We start from the raw sequence: 17,558 nt of genomic DNA on the forward strand, positions 1-17,558 counted from the left end.
CCAGAGAGGACTCTGATGCCAAATGTGCTTCCCAGGCTCCACCACTTACTAGATCTGTCACTTCGGTAAAGTTTCTTTGACTTTCTGTGCCACAGTTTCTTCATCTCTAAATGGAGGATAATAATAGCACCAGCGTCTTAGGATTGTTTATGAAAACGAAAAGATTTTGTATTTGTAGAGTGCTTAGAACGGTGCGTTAGTAGCAAGATTAAAATGTTTAAAATACAAGGAGGGTTGGGGACGTTCCCAGGCTCGGGGCTCAGCCTGGAACTCAGCAGAAGGGACATTTAAATCGCTCCGTTGACACCAGGTGTCCCTCCACAGAGCCCTGGATGTGAGCTCAGTCGATGACACTGGAGGCAAGCATGCTCCGTTTTAGAGCAGAGAAGAGCCAGGGCTGAAGGGGGTGGGGGTGTGCAGAGGGGGAGCTGGGGAGCTTTCTGGGATGAGGAACTGCCCACTGAAATGCGGGTGTCTAGGACACTGGAGAAAGAATGAATGCCGGGGACGGGCTGGGGAGTGATGTTTTGGGCGTCAGAGGCAGGGACGGAGTTCTGGGATGAGAGTCGCTGAAGAAAGGTGTCTGGAAGGCCGAGGGACTGAGGTTGCGGGGTGCCCGGGTTCCCGAGAGGCTTCGGGATCAGAAATGGGGCTGGGCTCGCGTAGTCCTAGACTGCGCGCCCTACCCTCTCCGTGGCGCATTCCGGAGCCGGGCCCCGCGCCGCACAACCAGTCCCCACTCCCTGCGGTGAAATTGCCAAATTAAAATGAATCATTTGGCCCATGATGGCCGAGGCGCTTATCGGGGGCGAGCGGACCCGCGGCAGCGCCTTATCTCGGCGGCGCACACGGCCCCGGCGCGCCTCGGCCCATGCTAACGAGGCCCAGAGCGTGAGAGGGATTAGCGCGCGTCGCTGGAGGAGCCTGGGCGCGCGGGCGGGGAACGGGGACGGGGACAGGCGCGGGGGCGGGCCTCCGCACGGAGGACCAGGCCTCAAAATGGCCACACGCATCCCCCCGTAGCGGCAAAACGTGAGCATTCTGGCCTTTTTCTAGGGGGAAGCACCCTGCGGCCTCCCGCGGAATTCCCCATCAGCCCCTCTCTCCTTTTCCCCGCTCGAAGAAGAGGTCTCCGCTCCTTTCCCCCGGGTTTCTTTCGATGGGGGGCATTTTCCACGGACACCCTCCGCTCGCCGCCGCCGCCCCTCCCGCCTCGGAGACTCTCTTCCTTCCTTCCCCTTTTTCCTTACGCAATATACAGAAATGCGCGAGGCGGTGGTTGGTTTTCATTTCTTCTTGGTGGTTGTGTGCATGCGGTGGGATTGTGAGTGCGTGTGTGAGCCGTCGGCGATGCTTCTTCCGAGTGTGGTCTTCCAGGCGAAGGGTTGTGTGTCCGAGTGTGATGGTGTCCGCGCTCTTTGGGTTGTTGATTTGGCTTCTTCGAGCCCTTCTGCGTTTTCATCGTTGTATACGATTATGTTCGTTTTTCCTTCTCGACATGGGTCTGGCTCTGTGTGTTGGGTTGTGTGGCCTTTGCGACTGTATTTGGGTGGTTTCGTTGTTGTGTCGGGCGTGTGTGATCCTGACTACGTTGGATGTGTGTCCATGAGCGATTGCGTTGGACTGATTTCGTTGAATCGTGTTGGACAGTGTGCGGGCCTGACCGTGTCGGCTTGTGGGGCAGTGTTGGGTTGTATTTACTTTGCTTCCCCTCTATGGGGCTGGACCGTGCGTGGTCCTGTCCATACTGGGTTGTGTGCCTGTGTGCTTGTGTCCTTTAGAAGTGCATTTGCAAATCGCTGGGGGGTGGAGGGGAGGGCGAGCAGGAGGAGATGGAGCCGCAAGTTGAGGAGGCGGCAAGGGGGCGGGGAGAGGGATTTCACATTTTATTCCAAATTATGATGTATTCGGAAGCCAGCGTTGGCTTGGATGGGCAGACGGAGCCCGATCGGCGGCTGCTCTGTCCAGAGGCCAGTCTGTGCCTCGGTGTTTGAGGGGTTTGTTAGTGAGGGGGAGGTTCTTCCAGGCTCGAAGCTGAGCAGCGCTCGCCAAGGCCCGCGCCTTCAAGCCGGTAGCCGCCGGCTCGGGTTTCCGCCGCACCCAGGCTTCATCCATTTCTGGTCAGTTTCGCGGGTACCTCCGCGGGGTCTACGGGAGAGGCCTGGAAAAGACAATGGGCGCATTCTCCAGGTTTTGCGCCTGGGGTGGGGACCCTCGGGATAATCTCCAAAGAACACTTTTCTATCCCTTCCCCGGGTGAGCGACATTGCGGCGTGGGTCAGGTATCCGTCGCATCGGTGACCAGGGCCAGCCTTTGTGGAGGGATGGGGTCAGTGCTGCCCTCTCTGCGAAAAAAAGGATTTTATTTTGCCAGTTATTGTGGTTACTAATGTCATCGTCGTCATCATCACCATCATCATCATTCTATTTAATTAAAGTAATCGTTCGGTAGCAAAACGGCTTGTCCCTTTTAGCTTCTTTGGAGCGAAAACAAAGCTGCGCGGTTCCCCGCGACCAGCTCTATTTTTTTAAGTTGCTGGGTTTGAGGTAGGGAGAGAAAATGGAGAGAGGAACGGGCACAGAGACCCTGTCATAAAGCAAAAATTAACACGGACCTAAAAAATAGGAATGAGTGGATTTTCCTTTCTTCCCACCCCTCCCCCCATCTGGATTAGAAGAGGAGAAAGAAAATCTCCCGCATTGGACTGAAACCGCAGGGAAGAATTATTCCTATATTTCCACCAAAGCCAGGGCAAAAAGGAGTCCTTTGGAATTAATCCAGGATTTCGGTGTGTAATCATAAACTGGACAATTTAGGCAAAACAAATTAAACAAAACCCATCGGAAAAGAAAAAAAAGCAACCCAAATCTCCCTACGCTACACACTGGGAAGCAGTATTGGATTTTACCCTCCCTGCCTTTGCCTTGTTTATCGCTGCAAGGAATTATTAGAATTCTCCCCTACTCTGCTAGTCTGAACACTGAAAAATTGAAAATCATCGTGTGGGGATGGTTGAAAGGGAGGCGGGGGCTTTCTTTCTTTATCAGTGGAAGAAAAGAGGGGACCTAGATAGATCTGCGCCCCCCCCTCCCATCCCCTTGGATCTGTGCTGTTCTGACTCCATTCCTGTGGGAAAGTAGCCTTTAGAATTGAGTTCTGGTTTCGCTTTTGGCTAAAGGTGGGCATGGAGAGAATGGGGGCCTTGGAGGTTCTGCCCCACAGATCAGGGTCTGAAAACCGGATCCCCCCTTTCCAACACACATTTCTCCACCCAGCTGTGCTAGGCTTGTGGCCGCTGCTCCGGCCTGACTGGGGTTCCCAAGCCAATCGCATAGACATGTCAGTGCTTAGAAAACAAACTCGGCTACACTGAACCAGACATCCCGGTCGGAGGGCCCGAAATTGTTCCAGAGGTCTGTGCAGAGCTTGAGCTCGTTGTTGTTGTTATAGTTATTATAGTTATTCCTGATTGGTCAGGTGTAGGGTTCTTTTTAAAGGGGGATTGGGGAGAGGCTTCGAACACCTGCAGGGTGGGGGCAGAAAGCCGTTTGCAATTCCCTGGGCTGGTTGGCGAGGACAGGAGGTAATTCCCAGCCATTGACCCCCATTTCTCTCTCTCCCTCCCTCTCGCCCTCCCTCTTTCTCTCCACCCCCATCTTTCCTGGAAACTCGCTTTGGGCGCGGCAGACTGCCCAGGACCACACCGTGGCCTAACTGCTGGTCTCTCAGCGAGAGAGGGGGAAAGCAAAGACCCCCGTCTGCAACTTGGACCTTGGCTCCCGCCCCTCTCCGGCAGAGTGGAGATCCTATTCAGAGGGGCCGGTTTCTCTAAATATGCCCCAGGTGAGTTTTGGGGGAACAGTATCGGTGAAAACAGTGTCCAGGAAGACCTTGGGTTCCGGCCTGGGGTGGGGGAGGCTTAGGACAGAGGACAGTCCAGTCTACGACTGGGTGAGGGGAGGACGAACCCAGAGCTGGGAATCTGGGATCTGTGCCTCTGTGGCTTCTGGAGCCCTTTCCATTTCCATCGTGGGTAAAAACACCTAGCTGGACCTTGTCCCCCAGGCTGCTCCCATCAGTCCTGGCTCTGTGGGTGTTTCACAAGGCTCCTAAATTTGGGGCGGCTATATCCGGATGGTGCAGGCTGCGTGTGCCTGGGCTGCCGGCAGGAAGAAGGCCCAGCCATCCCGCCTAGCACAGTCCCAACTCCGGTGGGCCCTGACCAGGGCCTAAGGCCTAGGGTGGGGCTGGGTTGGAACACCCCTCCGCTCTCTCGTAGTGGCAGGGAAGGTGGTTCTGTTCACTGGTGCTTTTGGTTCTGGAGCAGGCCTGGGGCTCCCCCAGGGGGTTGTTGGGGTGTGGGTGCATTATGAAGGACAGGAAGCCAGCTAGCTCTTACCCCGCTTACCAGCAGGAGGCTGTTTTCATAGGAGAAATTTTCCCTGCCGGGAATTGGCAGCTGCGGGAGACCCTGTTGCCTGCCCGCTCAGGAGCTCCTGGGATCCCTGTCGTGCTCAGACACAAACGGAAACGTTGCGGCCATCTGGCAACAGGAGATGAGGATCCGGTGTTGGGGGCTTCGAGCTGGTTCTGGGCGGCACAAAGACAGAGGAGTTGTAATGGTCAAATAGTCTAGTGTGAGTCTGTTCAAAAGCTTCTCCCCACTCTTTCATCTTCCCCAAATAAAAACAAATGAACAAACAAAAAATCACTCGGGCTTTCCTTCCAGTAATCTTAACCGAAGCCAAGTGATGGGGTGTAGTCCCCTACAACCAAAGGTGCTTATGAGTCCTCTGTTGGCTTTTTCTGGAGCATGGACCCCCTCGCCTGGGTGATCCTGGTTGCTGAACAGCCTGCCAGGTTTTCCTAAGGTCCGGGGATGGGCGGGGAGAGGTCGGCCACAGACCCTGGGGACCAATCATAGGTTTCTTACAGGGAGCCTTGGAGATATAGATATTTATAGGCGACTGGGGAGGGCATTTGGGGCCAGGGTCAACTCATCTGGAATATGTGATCCTCTTGCCCCTCCGGGATCCGCGCCTACACGAAGCCTTGGAATTAATCAGAGGGTATAAATGTGTCATAAGGAGAGCTTGAATTCAGTCTGGTGATTGCAGTGTGCACCGTTTGTTACTCGGTTAGAAGCTGGGGCTGAAGCACGTGTCACTGGGCACACAACGGTGTGTGGGGACAGTAAGGTAGGGAATCAGCAACTTGGGCTTGTATATTTTGCCACAGGATGGTATATTACTGGTGCATTTCACTGCTGCAGGGGAGCGTGGAAGACTGGACTAGTATACCTCTGGTGCATTTCTAGTGGCCGCAGTGTCTTGGCAGTCCTGCTCTGTGCATACGGATCTATTGTTTCCGCCATAATCATAAACTCACTTCCAATGAAGCCTTGCGGACCCACTGCCTTTGCGGCTCTTGTACACCGGGGTCTTGGGGAATTCTGTTTCCTGGTGAGCCCTGGAGCTGGCAGACCCAGGGCAGAAGTGCAATCCAAATGACAATTCTCCATCAGCTTGTGTGCCTGGTGGCAATTTTGCTGAGCCCTGGAGGAGGTTTCAGAAGGTCAGGTCTCTCTTCTGGGCTGGGAGGACGTTTCTCAGGCCAGCTCGGGTCCAGAGTGGTGCAGTGGCAGAACGGCTGCCGTGAGTGATTAGATGGACTCTGCTTGGGGCTGAATTGGATTTTTTTGTATTTTCTGCTATAAAATATCCCAATCATCTAATTCTGAGAGGAGAAGCCTTATTTTGAACATCTTATGAAGGCTGTCAAGTTGATTTTATATATGTATATATATATATAAATATATATATAATGTATACATGTATATATATGTAATGTATATATGTATATACATATATATACACATATATATGTGTGTGTGTATTTTATTAAAACAACTCACAAGCACCCCCAAACTCCAGACCCAGAGTCTCATGGTTTTTTGGTTCTCATTCTTTTGGGGCCCTGCTTCCATTGGCATCAAAGCGGGGTGACGGAAGCCAGCCCCCCCCCAACCAGCAAGTGTTAGTGGGGAATAGAGCCTCTTTGGTCACCCTGGAGTATGGTTGTGGAGAAAAGAAGGAGTGTCCTCAGCGCCAGGGATATACATGGGAGGGTTGTATACAGGAAGATAGTGCAGAGTGAGATCGCAGTTCTGATCCTGTTCTGTGGCTCCGTGGCAAATAGGTTCATGTGACCTTGGGCAAGGCAGTCCCCTCACTGGCCTGGTCTCCTTGCCAGGAGTAATGTTTACTTGAGCATTTGCATAGTGCTTGTAAATGCATAAATGAGGTATTGCTCCCATTTCCCAGAAGACAACAGAGGCAGGAGAGGGGGATGGAAGAGTTCGACCTTCATGATACCTCTTTCCACTCAAGGATGGGAGTCTAGACCCCAGTGGCCTCAGGGGCACTCTGAATGCCTGGGCTCCGTACCCTCTCAGTCAAGCCTCCCTTCCAGAGCCACCTCACTTCTGAGTACAGCTGAGCAGAAGGAGGTGGAGTGGGGAGGGGGAGCGTGGGGGGGACGCAGGGCTAGGATCATCTGCTTCTCTTCCTGGATGTCTCATCTCTGGTCTCAGTGGGAGTAAAGGGCCACTGGGGTTTTCAGCGGCACAGAATACACGATGCCTTTGCTTAGTACAGATGGACACTCCCTGCAGGGGGGTGAATATATGTTGAGAAGGAGAGCAGGAGTCTCTGCCAGCGGTGTGCGCAGGGGTCCCGAGGGCCTGTAACCTCCATTCCCTGAGCTCTCTACTTGTTCAGAGGCAAGGGAGGTTCGAAAAGCACCCCACCTCGGCGCCAGTTTCCCCGCCAAAACCAAAAGAGGGGCGGGAAGAACACGGTCAGGGGATTTGTTCCCTCCTCTTCCCTTGCGGCCTGAGCAGGGGGACAAGATGATATTTCTTTCTAACCTCTTTCTACATTTCCTTCCTCCTTTTTTCCCTTCTGTTTTCTTTCGCGGGCTGTATTCCTTTTCTTCCAATGTCTGTCGTCTTTTTCCATCTCCTCAGTCTCTGTGTCTCCGAGACACCCTCCCTCTTCTCCCAAACCTTAGGCCCTCTTTCCCTCCCGCCCCAGCCCGGCCGCGGCGCCTTCAGGCCCCGGGGGAGGGCGTGTGTCCACGTGGCGCTAAGTCAGTCCGCCTCTTCCCACGTCTCGGTGCGCGAATTTCTCCCTGCCCTTCACCCACCCCTCGGTGGGCTGGGGGCGGCTGTCAGAGCGGGCGTCCGCTTGTCTGTCTGTCTGCCCGCAGGATGACGGAGCGGCCGCCGAGCGAGGCGGCCCGCAGTGACCCCCCGCTAGAGGGACGGGACGCGGCCGAGGCCCGCATGGCCCCCCCGCACCTGGTCCTGCTGAACGGCGTCGCCAAGGAGACGAGCCGCGCGGCCCCCGCGGAGCCCCCGGTCATCGAGCTGGGCGCGCGCTGCGGCCCGGGGGGCGGCCCCGCAGGTGGGGGCGGCGCCGCGCGGGACTTAAAGGGCCGCGACGCGGCGGCGGCCGAAGCGCGCCATCGGGTGCCCACCACCGAGCTGTGCAGACCTCCGGGGCCCGCGCCCGCCTCGGCCCCCGCGGAGCTGCCCGGCGACGGCCGCATGGTGCAGCTGAGCCCGCCCGCGCTGGCGGCCCCCGCCGCCCCCGGCCGCGCGCTGCTCTACAGCCTCGGCCAGCCGCTGGCCTCGCTCGGCAGGTCAGCGCCGCGGCGGGAGGGCCGGGGGGGGGGCGGGCGGCCACGGGGCGGCTCTCGGGCCGGGCGCCCCTTCTGCCCCTCGGAGCGACCGCCTTCCTCCCGACGGCGCGGAGCGGCTGGAGCGCAGGAAGAGAGGGGGTGTTGGAGACCCGAGGGCGGAAAAGCCTGCACGCCCGCGCCCGTGCGCCAGCGACCAGGGGGTCCCCTGTGGGCGCGTGCGTGTGCGCGGGGCTGGCTGTGGGGGGCTCCGTGCGTGGGTGTGCGTAAGCCCGGGGCGGGGGGTCCACGCCTTTGGCAGTGCGGGCTGTGGCTGCCAGTGAGCGGGAGCGCGCTGGCCGGGCTGGATTTGGGGGGGGCGGGGGGTGTGTGTGTGTGTCTGTGTGTGTGTGTGTTAGGGTTAGGGTTGGGTGTTTGGTGTGGACCGAAGGGGGTGTGTGTGTGTGTGTTAGGGTTGGATCTGTGGTGTGACCGAAGGGAGTGGCTTGAGTGTGAGTACCAGGCAAGAATGTGTCTGAATGCGCTCGCTGTGAAATTCTTCTGGAAGCTGCAGCCCTCAGTGGACAGGTAAGTGATACGATCCCAGGGTAGTTGCAAGAGGGCTCCCTCCCCAGGAACTGCTCCAGGCCGGTGTGGGGAGTGGATCCCTCCCTCCCCTCCTGAGCCCCTCTGCCCCTAGCTGTGGTCTCAGGCTGGGGCCCGTACCCCCACTGTGTTAAGGTGTCCATTCCCCTGCTGGGGCCACCGAGACAGTGGGGAGATAGAGGTAGGTTTGGGGTGGACACAGGAGGATGAGGCAGGGGTTGACAGTGTGGGGCAGTTACTGAGTCTGTGGGAGACCTTGAGGAAGAAGCTATTGAGAGCCCAGAATGGGGGGGGGGGCATGTAAGCAGTGGTCCCTCGAGGGAGGTTTCCTTTCTGTTGTCTGTCCTCAGGCCCCCGGGGCCTGTGTGAAGGTGGGGTGATTTGTGGGGAAAGGGACCGTGTGTCCCGTGAGGTGCTAGATTTGCACACTATCAGGTGTGAAGGCCACCCCTGCTTGTGTGAGTACCTGATTGGGAGGGGAGGTGTGTGTGGGTTGTGTGCTCGCCTCCGGGAAGGGGGTATGTCTGCTTGTGGGGTGTGTGTGTTCATTTTTGCGTTTGCTCCATGTGTTCACTTCTGATTGTGTGGCGGGGGAGGGGTGTGTGGGGGTGTGGCCGCTTCTCCCCTTGCTTGTCTCACCGAGGAGAGTGGGAGCATTCTGTGAGTGTGTTTGGGTGTCTGTGTGTGACGGACCTTCTGTCCCAAACTCAGGTATGAAGGGAGCAGGGTTGCCCCTGTTTTCCCCGGGGGGCGGGTGCTCAAGAACATGTGGGGAGGATCGCTAAGGAGCCTTTCTCCCCTCCACCTACGTGTGATCCTGTGATCTGCCTGCTCCCTCCCACAGTGGGTTCTTTGGGGAGCCAGATGCCTTCCCTATGTTTGCCACCAACAACCGAGTGAAGAGGAGACCGTCCCCTTATGAGATGGAGATTACTGATGGTGAGTGTACCTGCCTCTTCTTTTGTCCTCACTCCTCATGCTGGCTAGAGCCCCCTGAAGGGGGGATCACCAGGGACTCCTCCATAGGTGTCTCACGTAGATGGGCTGGCTACCTTGGAACTCAAGTCTGCCAGAGTCCTTGCCCTGCAGCTGACTTAGGTCGAGGGGAGGTTGTGGGTGGGGCTGGGGGGGCCATCCTCTCGGTCCTGGGAAGAGGGCACATGGCAGTGAGGACACATTGTGGCGTTTAGGCCAAACCTCTGGGGTCAGTTGTAGTCCCCACTGTTGCTCCGTTCCTACACTTGGCAAGAATCCCCTGGGGGAAGACAGAACACACGGTGCTCCCTGCCTCTAAGCACTGACCCTCAGGGATTTCTTGCACCTCCTCCCAGGTCCTTTTTGGAGTCTGGAGTTTGCTCCCTGCCTGGAATTACACCGTTAAGGCCCTTGTCCCAGGTCCCTATACTGTGGGGCCCCCCTCGTCCCCTGTTCCATACCCAGGACTGAGACCTGGAGTTCCCTTCCTGACACCATAGATTCTACCCTGACCCGTCCGCATCCCCCTGAAGGTCCTCAGCACTACTATTGTGAACTACCCGAGTAGAACTACCCGAGGGCGCTGAACCTGGGAAAGGGGTTGGATGAATGGGAAATTTGGAGTATCCTGTCCCTCTTCCCATGTAGTAGAGGGGACCCAACACCAGGGGGCAGGAGAGCAGGCCCTTCAGAGCCCAGGACTTGGAGCAAATCCCTGGAGCTGCCAGTGTCAGCCTGGCTGGGGCCTGGGACTCCTGTAGGAAGGACACCTGAGGTCTTGAAGCCAGACTGGGATTTATTCAAGGAGCCAGTAGGAGGGTTATGTATTGAGCTGGAGCTTCTGGAGAGGAGTCCTCTGGGGTGTTCTGGAGGGGAGGGGGCCTAGAGTCTAGATAAGAACAGACCTTGTAAGACCTAACCAGCCCAGGACATGAGGTGTAGGTCCAGGAGGGAAGGGTGATGGGGTGTCAGTGCTGCTGGGTTAGAGAGGGGAGGGGGGTACACCAAACGGGAAGTGGGCAAGACCAGCCACGAAGTTCCCTAGGGAAGAGGCATTTTCTACAGAGGGCAGAAGCAATGAGAATCAGAGAAGAGGAAGGAGGAGAAGGGGACAAGGGGGTGAGGGTTTGGGGGGAGTGCAGAAGTATAGGGAAGCCGTTACTCATAAATGTCACCAGTATTTACTGAGCACCTACTCAGTGCGTGGCCACAGAGAGGCAGAGGATGCAGAGGGATGGACAGACTCCAGGAAGAGGAAGGTGCGGAGAGGTGGGGAGTTCTCTGGGAAGGTGCCAGAGAGGAATAGACAGAAATGGAGGTGAAGAGGAGGGTATGTGTGGGGGGAGTGCAGAGTATGTCCGTGAGACTTTGGAATCAGAGATTTCACCAAAAAGAGTCCATAGAGGTGGAACTGATGCAGGGGCTAAAGTCGGGACTTGGTGTGGATTCCTGCTGCTGACCTTTTCTGGTTCTCGGTGTCCTCATTTGGAAAGTGGGGAGAATAATAGCTTCGTCACAGCTTGCTGAGAGAGTACAGTGGGGTAAAGTGTTTTTAGGGCCTGGCTGGGGGTGGGTGCTCCTTCTGGAGTTCGGTCTCACTGCAGCTGTGAGAGCTAGCTGCTCCCTCAAGGTCAGCCAGCATTAGCCAGGGAGCAGGGATGGTCCTCCTCGTGTCGTAGCTGAAGGATGCCCCTCTGTCTGGCCTGGAGGCCAGAGAACAGCGAGCCAGGGGAGGACGGCCAGCGGGTGTGCTGTTTTTCCCAGCCTAGGGCTGGCCTTTGGCAAAGAGTCAGCTGCCCGTTGGGGTTTGGAAAGACAGCTTTTAGAGGCACGGTGGGCAGGGGGTGCGGAATCCTCCCTGAGAGATGGTGTGTGTGTATGTGTGTGTGCATCCGTGCATGTGTGTATCAGTGTGTAGGTGTGTCCGTGCAAGTAGGAGAGAGAAAGATGATCAAGCAAGGAGCGCTGGCACGGATGAGCCATCCCGGTCTGTCCTTAGCTGGGAGGCAAGCAATAGGTCCAAGGGGAGGCCTCAAGCCCTCCTCCTCTCCTCTTCTCCCCTACCCTAGTTTCCCCTTTCTGAGGTCTGGTGCTAGGGGTTATCGAAGAGGGTGAACAGATATCCCCAGCCTTGGAGTTCCTTCAGTGCACAGAGACTGGTGACTGCCGGGAGCTCAGCTCTGTGCCTCAGTATTGGGGACAGAAGAGACCACCTCAGCCCAGGTGCTCAGGAGCACTAGCAGGACCCTCTTCTGTTTTCTCTGGCTTTGGGAATCCCAGGTCAGGCTGGGACATTTAGTGCAGTGCTTTGAACGCCATAGGTGCTCAGTACGTGCACGCTGATGTCTGCCACTGCCCCACAAGTCTTAGTACATGAATATAGTCTGAATACTGGTCTCGTCTGTAATCAGTGGACATGGAGAGACTGAGGCAGCCTCCGACACCTGCTTAGAGCCTCAGGCCATGCATGGCCCTCCACTTCTCTTCTGGGGGAGAGAGCCCACAGGGTAGGTCCTTTTCCCTCCATTCCCCCCACCTGCCAGCATGATCAGCCTATTCTGTGTTTTCCATCACCCTTAGAATAAGGTCCCCACACTGACCGTGGAGACCTGTGGGGTCTGGAGCCAGCCTACTCTGATCACGCCCATACTAATGATCCAGGTTGGCTTTGGCCGTTTTCTAGCTCAGGGCCTTTGCACATAGTGTTATGTCTTACCTTCCTGGGCCTGGCTGGCTCTTACTCAGCCTTACCTTATAGATGTCACCTTCTCCAGTTTGCCATCCCCAACCACCTCAGCTAAATGTAGCAGCTCCTTTCCATCTGTTATTACAGATGTTCATTTGTTTGCTACTTGTTCATCATCTGTCATCGCCATTAAATTGTACGCTCCATGAGGGCAGGGACACTGTCTGTTGCCCTTAGTGCCTGGCACGGTGCCTGGTTCTTAGTACATAACTGATGGATGGGTGGTAATAGTTGACATTTATTGAATGTTTAAGCTGAGGCAGGTATTGTCTTAAGGACTTTACCTGTGTTAGTTGTTAGATCCAAGTGACAATCTTTGATTTCAGTTACTAGTATTATCTCCATTTTAGGGATGAGGAAGCTAAAGCACAGATAGTTTAAGTAACCTGCCCAGAGTCACTATCTAGTGAGTAATAGTCAGGAATTCAATTCTCCAGAGTTTGTCTTTCTCACTGGTGCTGTACGGCCTCTTGGCACAATGAATGAATGACATATGGTCCCTGTCCTCAAATGTCTCACAGCCCCAAGAGGGAGACAAGCATAGACACATCCAGTAATGATCAAAAGTGATGAAGGCGTGCCTGGGTGGTCCAGTCGGTTAAGCCTCCGACTCTTGATTTCAGCTCAGGTTGTGATCTCAGGGGCATGGGATTGAGCCCCTCATCAGGCTCCATGCTCAGCGCAGTCTGCTTAAAAGACTCCCTCCTTCTCCCTCTGCCTCCCCCCCACTCCCCGGTTGGATGCTCTGTGTCTCTTTCTTAAATCAATCAATCAATCTTAAAAAAAAAGGGGGGGGTAGATCAGGGGTTTGGAGGGCCATGGTGGTTGGTGAGGTCTGTCCAGAGGGGTTGAGGGAAATCCCCCGAGTGGAGGAAACAGATGAATGGGGGTTTGAAGGCTGAGTAGGCATTTTCTAAGTAAAAGGCAAGAAGGCGTTCTAGGTTTCCCAAGTTTTCCAATGGATGGTTTCTCTTCTTCCCCACAGGAGAAGATGCCTTGGGGGACCTCCATCTCATTTTTTTAACTCTTGTCCTCCTACCTCCAGGTCCCCACACCAAAGTAGTGCGACGCATCTTCACCAACAGCCGAGAACGATGGCGGCAGCAGAATGTGAATGGGGCTTTTGCTGAGCTCCGCAAGCTGATCCCCACACATCCCCCGGACAAGAAGCTCAGCAAGAACGAGATCCTCCGCTTGGCCATGAAGTACATCAACTTCTTGGCCAAGCTGCTCAATGACCAGGAGGAGGAGGGTACCCAGCGGGCCAAGCCTGGCAAGGACCCTGTGGTGGGGGCTGGTGGAGGAGGCGGTGGGGGAGGGGGAAGTGCGCCTCCCGACGACCTCCTGCAGGACGTGCTCTCCCCCAACTCCAGCTGTGGCAGCTCGCTGGATGGGGCCGCCAGCCCGGACAGCTACACAGAAGAGCCGGCCCCCAAGCACACTGCCCGCAGCCTCCATCCCGCCATACTGCCAGCCGCTGATGGAGCAGGTCCTCGGTGATGGGGCTGGGGCCGCTCAGGACCAGCCAGGAGGGCACTCTCAGGCCGCTGGGACCATGGGCTTCAGGGCAGGTGGGGTGAGGATCGGGCAGCTCTGAAGCAGGGTGATGGACTCGACGAGCTTTCCTTGATGTCTGAACTTTGCGGAGCCCTAACTGCCCCAGGGGCGGCTTTCCTGTTTCCTGCCTCAGTGGGAGAACAGAAAAATGGAGCAAAGTGGTAGGTACTTTTTATGAAGACGGCACGGTCTTCCCCCTCCCCCCCTCCAATCCCTAAGACTTCTCCAGTAAGAAGTTCGACTGGCACTGCTTTTGGCCTGGAGCTTGGGGGCCCCGTCTTTGCTGAGACCTGGGGTTGTCAGCTCTCCCCGTGGGCATCCAGCAGCCTCTGCCTTGCCTTTAGCCCCTCCCAAGCTGGCTGGTGTGGCTTGTGTGGCCACTCTGTCCAAATACGTAGGTAGCCAGTAGCCGCCCATTTCCGGGTGAGCCCCATCTTCACCCTGGCCCATGTCGGTCCGCCCAGCTTGCTAGCTGCTGCAGAGAGTCCCAGGCCTCGAGGTGCCTTCTACAGGGCCTGGTTGAAGAAGATGGCCAGTGGGCAGCCTGCTCTCGACTAGCTGGGCCAGAGGGTCAGAAAACCCAGTAGCCCTTACTGCTTGCCCCGGGGAGCAAAGCTCTGCTTTCTCCCCACTGAGACTTGCCTTCCTAATTCTTGTGGGAACTGAATCTGTGGCTGGCAGCCTGCCCGGTCAGGCCTCATGTGAAGGCAGAGAGAGGGAAAATGAGGAGAGTGAAATTGAGCCAGCGCTCTTTGGGGCTGTGGGTTCAAATCCTGACGGTGTCCAGAGCCACTTGCCTGTATTCTCCGCTCCCCGTCACTGTTCACGAGGTGAGCCGATGGCCATGTGCCTCTGCTGAGCGTGGATGTGCAGCCCCATCTGTGTGTCCTCCCCGATGCTCAGAGGGACCTTCCTTCTCCAAGGTGTCTGTTTGCTGACGGTCTGGTCGGAAGCCAGCTGAGCACAAACCCTGTCCTACGAATTCCTGGCATTTGGGATTTTTGTTTGACTTCAGTCATTGGTGGTGGGATCTTTAGGTCTTGATATGACCTAGGCTCCAGCCGCACTTCGAGGGCAGGGGAAAACCAATCGGAGACCAGGCACTGGCTGAGACCCAGACAAACGCACATTCACTTAGCAGAATCTTCAACACCCCTCGATTATACAGCTTTCAGTCATCTAGGGTGTGTATGGAAGGCTGGCTTACTGCAATAAGAGCGCTCCCCTCCAATCGTTGTACATGAAATTTTTGTAAATCAAACCCTTATCCTTCATCTTTTAAAGAAATACTACCGCAAGTCCTTTTGTAAAGTGAAGAATTTTTTTGTAGAGTGGACCACTGTCCCTTGTTGATCTCTCGTGTCAGTCCACATGGTGGGACATGGTTTTCCTCAGGCCAGGCCTGCCTGTGACATGCGTTCCAAGCCCATGGAACAAACTCCACACGAGTCCTATATACACGTCATTGTACCCTCAAGTCCCCGCAGCCTCCTCCCACAGGCTCCGCCTTTGAGGTTAGAGGGAAAACCGTCCTGCCCAGTGAAGGGCCTTGAGCACGGCCCTGTGCACATAGGGCATGAGCCTGGTTCCCTCCCCTCCTTCCTAAGTTGTGGGTTCCCGTTTGTGAGTAGGGGAGCAACATGGTAATCTTTTAGCCCTCAGACTTGTAGAATGACGTGGATAAGTTACCTCTCTCAATGTCAGTTTCTCATAAATACCCTGGCTTGGCCTGTCTGCTAGGGCTGTGGTGTAGACGAAGTGGAATCATGAAAGTAGATGCATTTTGAGACCAGAAAGAACACTTTTGCCCTCAGTATCATTCCCGCAATGGGGTTCCCATCCTGAGTCCAGGGCCTCGGCAGTGGGCCAGTCTGCCTGACTGCACAGCATTTGGGTAATTTAGGTTCCAAACCACTTTCGCCGGAGTTATCCTGATTGTCCTCATTTCTCCAGGTTGACCTCATTTGTGTCTCCTTCCAGGGGGAGGCACAGGAGTGAGAATGGAAAAAGATATGGGCAGAATACGTAAGACATAATACAGCTTCCCCCAACGGGCCTGGGTAGGGATGGGCAAGGCTTCATGTCTTTGTAAGGCCGACAGAAGATCCAAAATTTTAATTTTCATTTGCATCCCCTTCACCCCGCCCACCGTACCCTCCTCCTTCCTCTGCCTCATCACCTATGAAGAAATGGCAACGTTTCAAGAATAATACCTGTGCAAAGGGAAAAGATGTAAAGGGGAAAAAAAGCGAGGAGAACAGACATGATTGTAAGGACTGGAGGGATTCGCATCTTTTTGGGAAAATTCATATGCTTTTATTGGTGGCGGCAAACGATCAGATGGTACAACCTTTCTCCTTTTCCGAAAACAGAACAAAGGGCACAGCATCTGTAGTCAGCCGACAGCTATCTTGGCCTTGGGGTGGTCTGGTCGTACTTGGGATTTCGATGGTACGTGGCCCCCCACCGAAGGCTCGCCCCTGCCCGTGTACATAGAGCGCATTGTTCCTGTGGGCGGGCCCAGCACTTTCCGTCAATGTTGTACTGTACGTGGTGAGTTGCGTTGGTCTCTGCATTTTTCTGCAGAAGAGGAGTAACCGCTCCAGGTACCTTGACCTTTGTACAGCCCGGAGGCCAACACTGTGGGCGTGACTCTTTAGCGACACAACCCTTGTGGTGATGATGTGTGTATATATATGAGGATATATTGGGAAAATTTCTAAATAAAAGTTTTACAGAGGGGCCTGGACTGTGTCCTTGCAGCTTGCACCCCCGCGCCTGGGAGTTGGGACATTAAAAGGAAGGGCCTGGCAAGAGTCTGTCTCTCCCGAAATGGAGGGAACTCCAGGACTCAGCTGTCCTCTTGGGTGGGATCCCGCCCCTACCCTGAGGCTCTCCCACTTAGGGTTCTATTCTTTTCCTTCTGCCAGGCCTCACAGTCGGGGATTCTTCTTAGCTTCGTGCACCCACGCTTTTGGCTCAGGGCCGCCCCACAGATGGTTCCCTGTGTGTGTCGGGTTCAGCTCCCATGGCTAGGGCAGTTGCTTTTATCATTGGTTCAGGAGAGATTAAGTTCTCAGCAGAGCAGGATCCCAGGGGCCCTGATGACTCAAAGGGAGGCTGTCGCTCTTATGCCTGGCTCTTCAGAGTTGGGGGTGGTGGGTGCAGGGTTCACGTGGGGCTCGGGGACAGGCTGAAGCTTTGGGAGTAGTGATCAGTGAATGGAGGCTCAGGAATGGGAAGGCCGGTACAGGCAGGAACTCTGGGTTCTGGGGGTGGGGGGGGCTCTGCATATGGACTGCTGGAACTTCAGGGAGCATGGTAGGTCAGCATTTCCAGTGGAGCGCCAGTCCTTTCATTCATTTAGCAATATTTTTTGAGCCCCTCCAATGGGCCAGGTGTTATTCTAGGTACTGGAGATCCAGCAGTGAAGAAAACCAACATCCCTGTTCTTGTGTTGCTTGAATTCTAGCAGGGAGACCGTAAACACACAGACACACATGAACATATGAAATATGTTGATTATGGGGTTGATATAGTAAAGACATAGCACATTAGAAGGTGATTAGTATTAGGGAAAAAAGATGTGCCCAGAAGGGAACTCAAGGGGCCCATGGACAACCCTGGCTGCTTTGGGGTCAGCCTTGCTCATCTTGTGCCAGGCTTGGATCTTGGCTGCCCCTGTCCTAGGAAGCTTCCAACCATAGCTAGGACGGCCAGGGCTTGGCAGAGCTTGGGGATCATGTTTTGGCCTGTAGGGAAGCTCCTGGGCTTTTGGAAGACTCCCAAGTGTGCTTCTCCCTGGCCCGGGGGCAAGGAGGCCCTTGGGCGGACAGGATGATGAGACTTAGTCATGGGGGGAGGGTAAGAGGGTGGGGAAGAGAGAGAATGTGCACAGGGGAGTTAACATTTCAGAGGCTACAGTAAAAGGGGGTTTGGGGTTGAGGAAGTGGTTAGCCGAGCCCAAGGCAGCGGTCACTGATGTTCTGGCCA

The 17,558-nt window shown here is 55.5% G+C and overlaps 1 protein-coding gene across 11 annotated transcripts in view; it reads left to right on the forward strand.

The window, feature by feature from the left end:
• The first annotated feature begins 887 nt into the window (after positions 1-887).
• TAL1 (TAL bHLH transcription factor 1, erythroid differentiation factor) overlaps positions 888-17,558 on the forward strand; it is a 33,217-nt gene continuing 16,546 nt past the window's right edge. For 2 of the 11 annotated variants that reach the window (XR_004681679.1, XR_004681680.1), the window contains exons 1-5: positions 2,137-3,844; positions 4,413-4,638; positions 7,271-7,705; positions 9,132-9,226; positions 13,054-13,726. Coding sequence is in view for 9 of the 11 variants with exons in the window: in XM_035018626.1 (XP_034874517.1) it covers positions 7,272-7,705; positions 9,132-9,226; positions 13,054-13,508 (984 nt within the window). In the remaining 2 variants the exon portion in view is untranslated. The other 9 variants (XM_035018626.1, XM_035018625.1, XM_035018627.1 and 6 more) reach the window with 9 other exon arrangements.

The sequence above is a fragment of the Mirounga leonina genome, unplaced genomic scaffold (assembly GCF_011800145.1).
Source record: "Mirounga leonina isolate KUSES-001 unplaced genomic scaffold, KU_Mleo_1.0 Mir_173, whole genome shotgun sequence".
Classification (NCBI taxonomy): Eukaryota; Metazoa; Chordata; class Mammalia; order Carnivora; family Phocidae; genus Mirounga; species Mirounga leonina.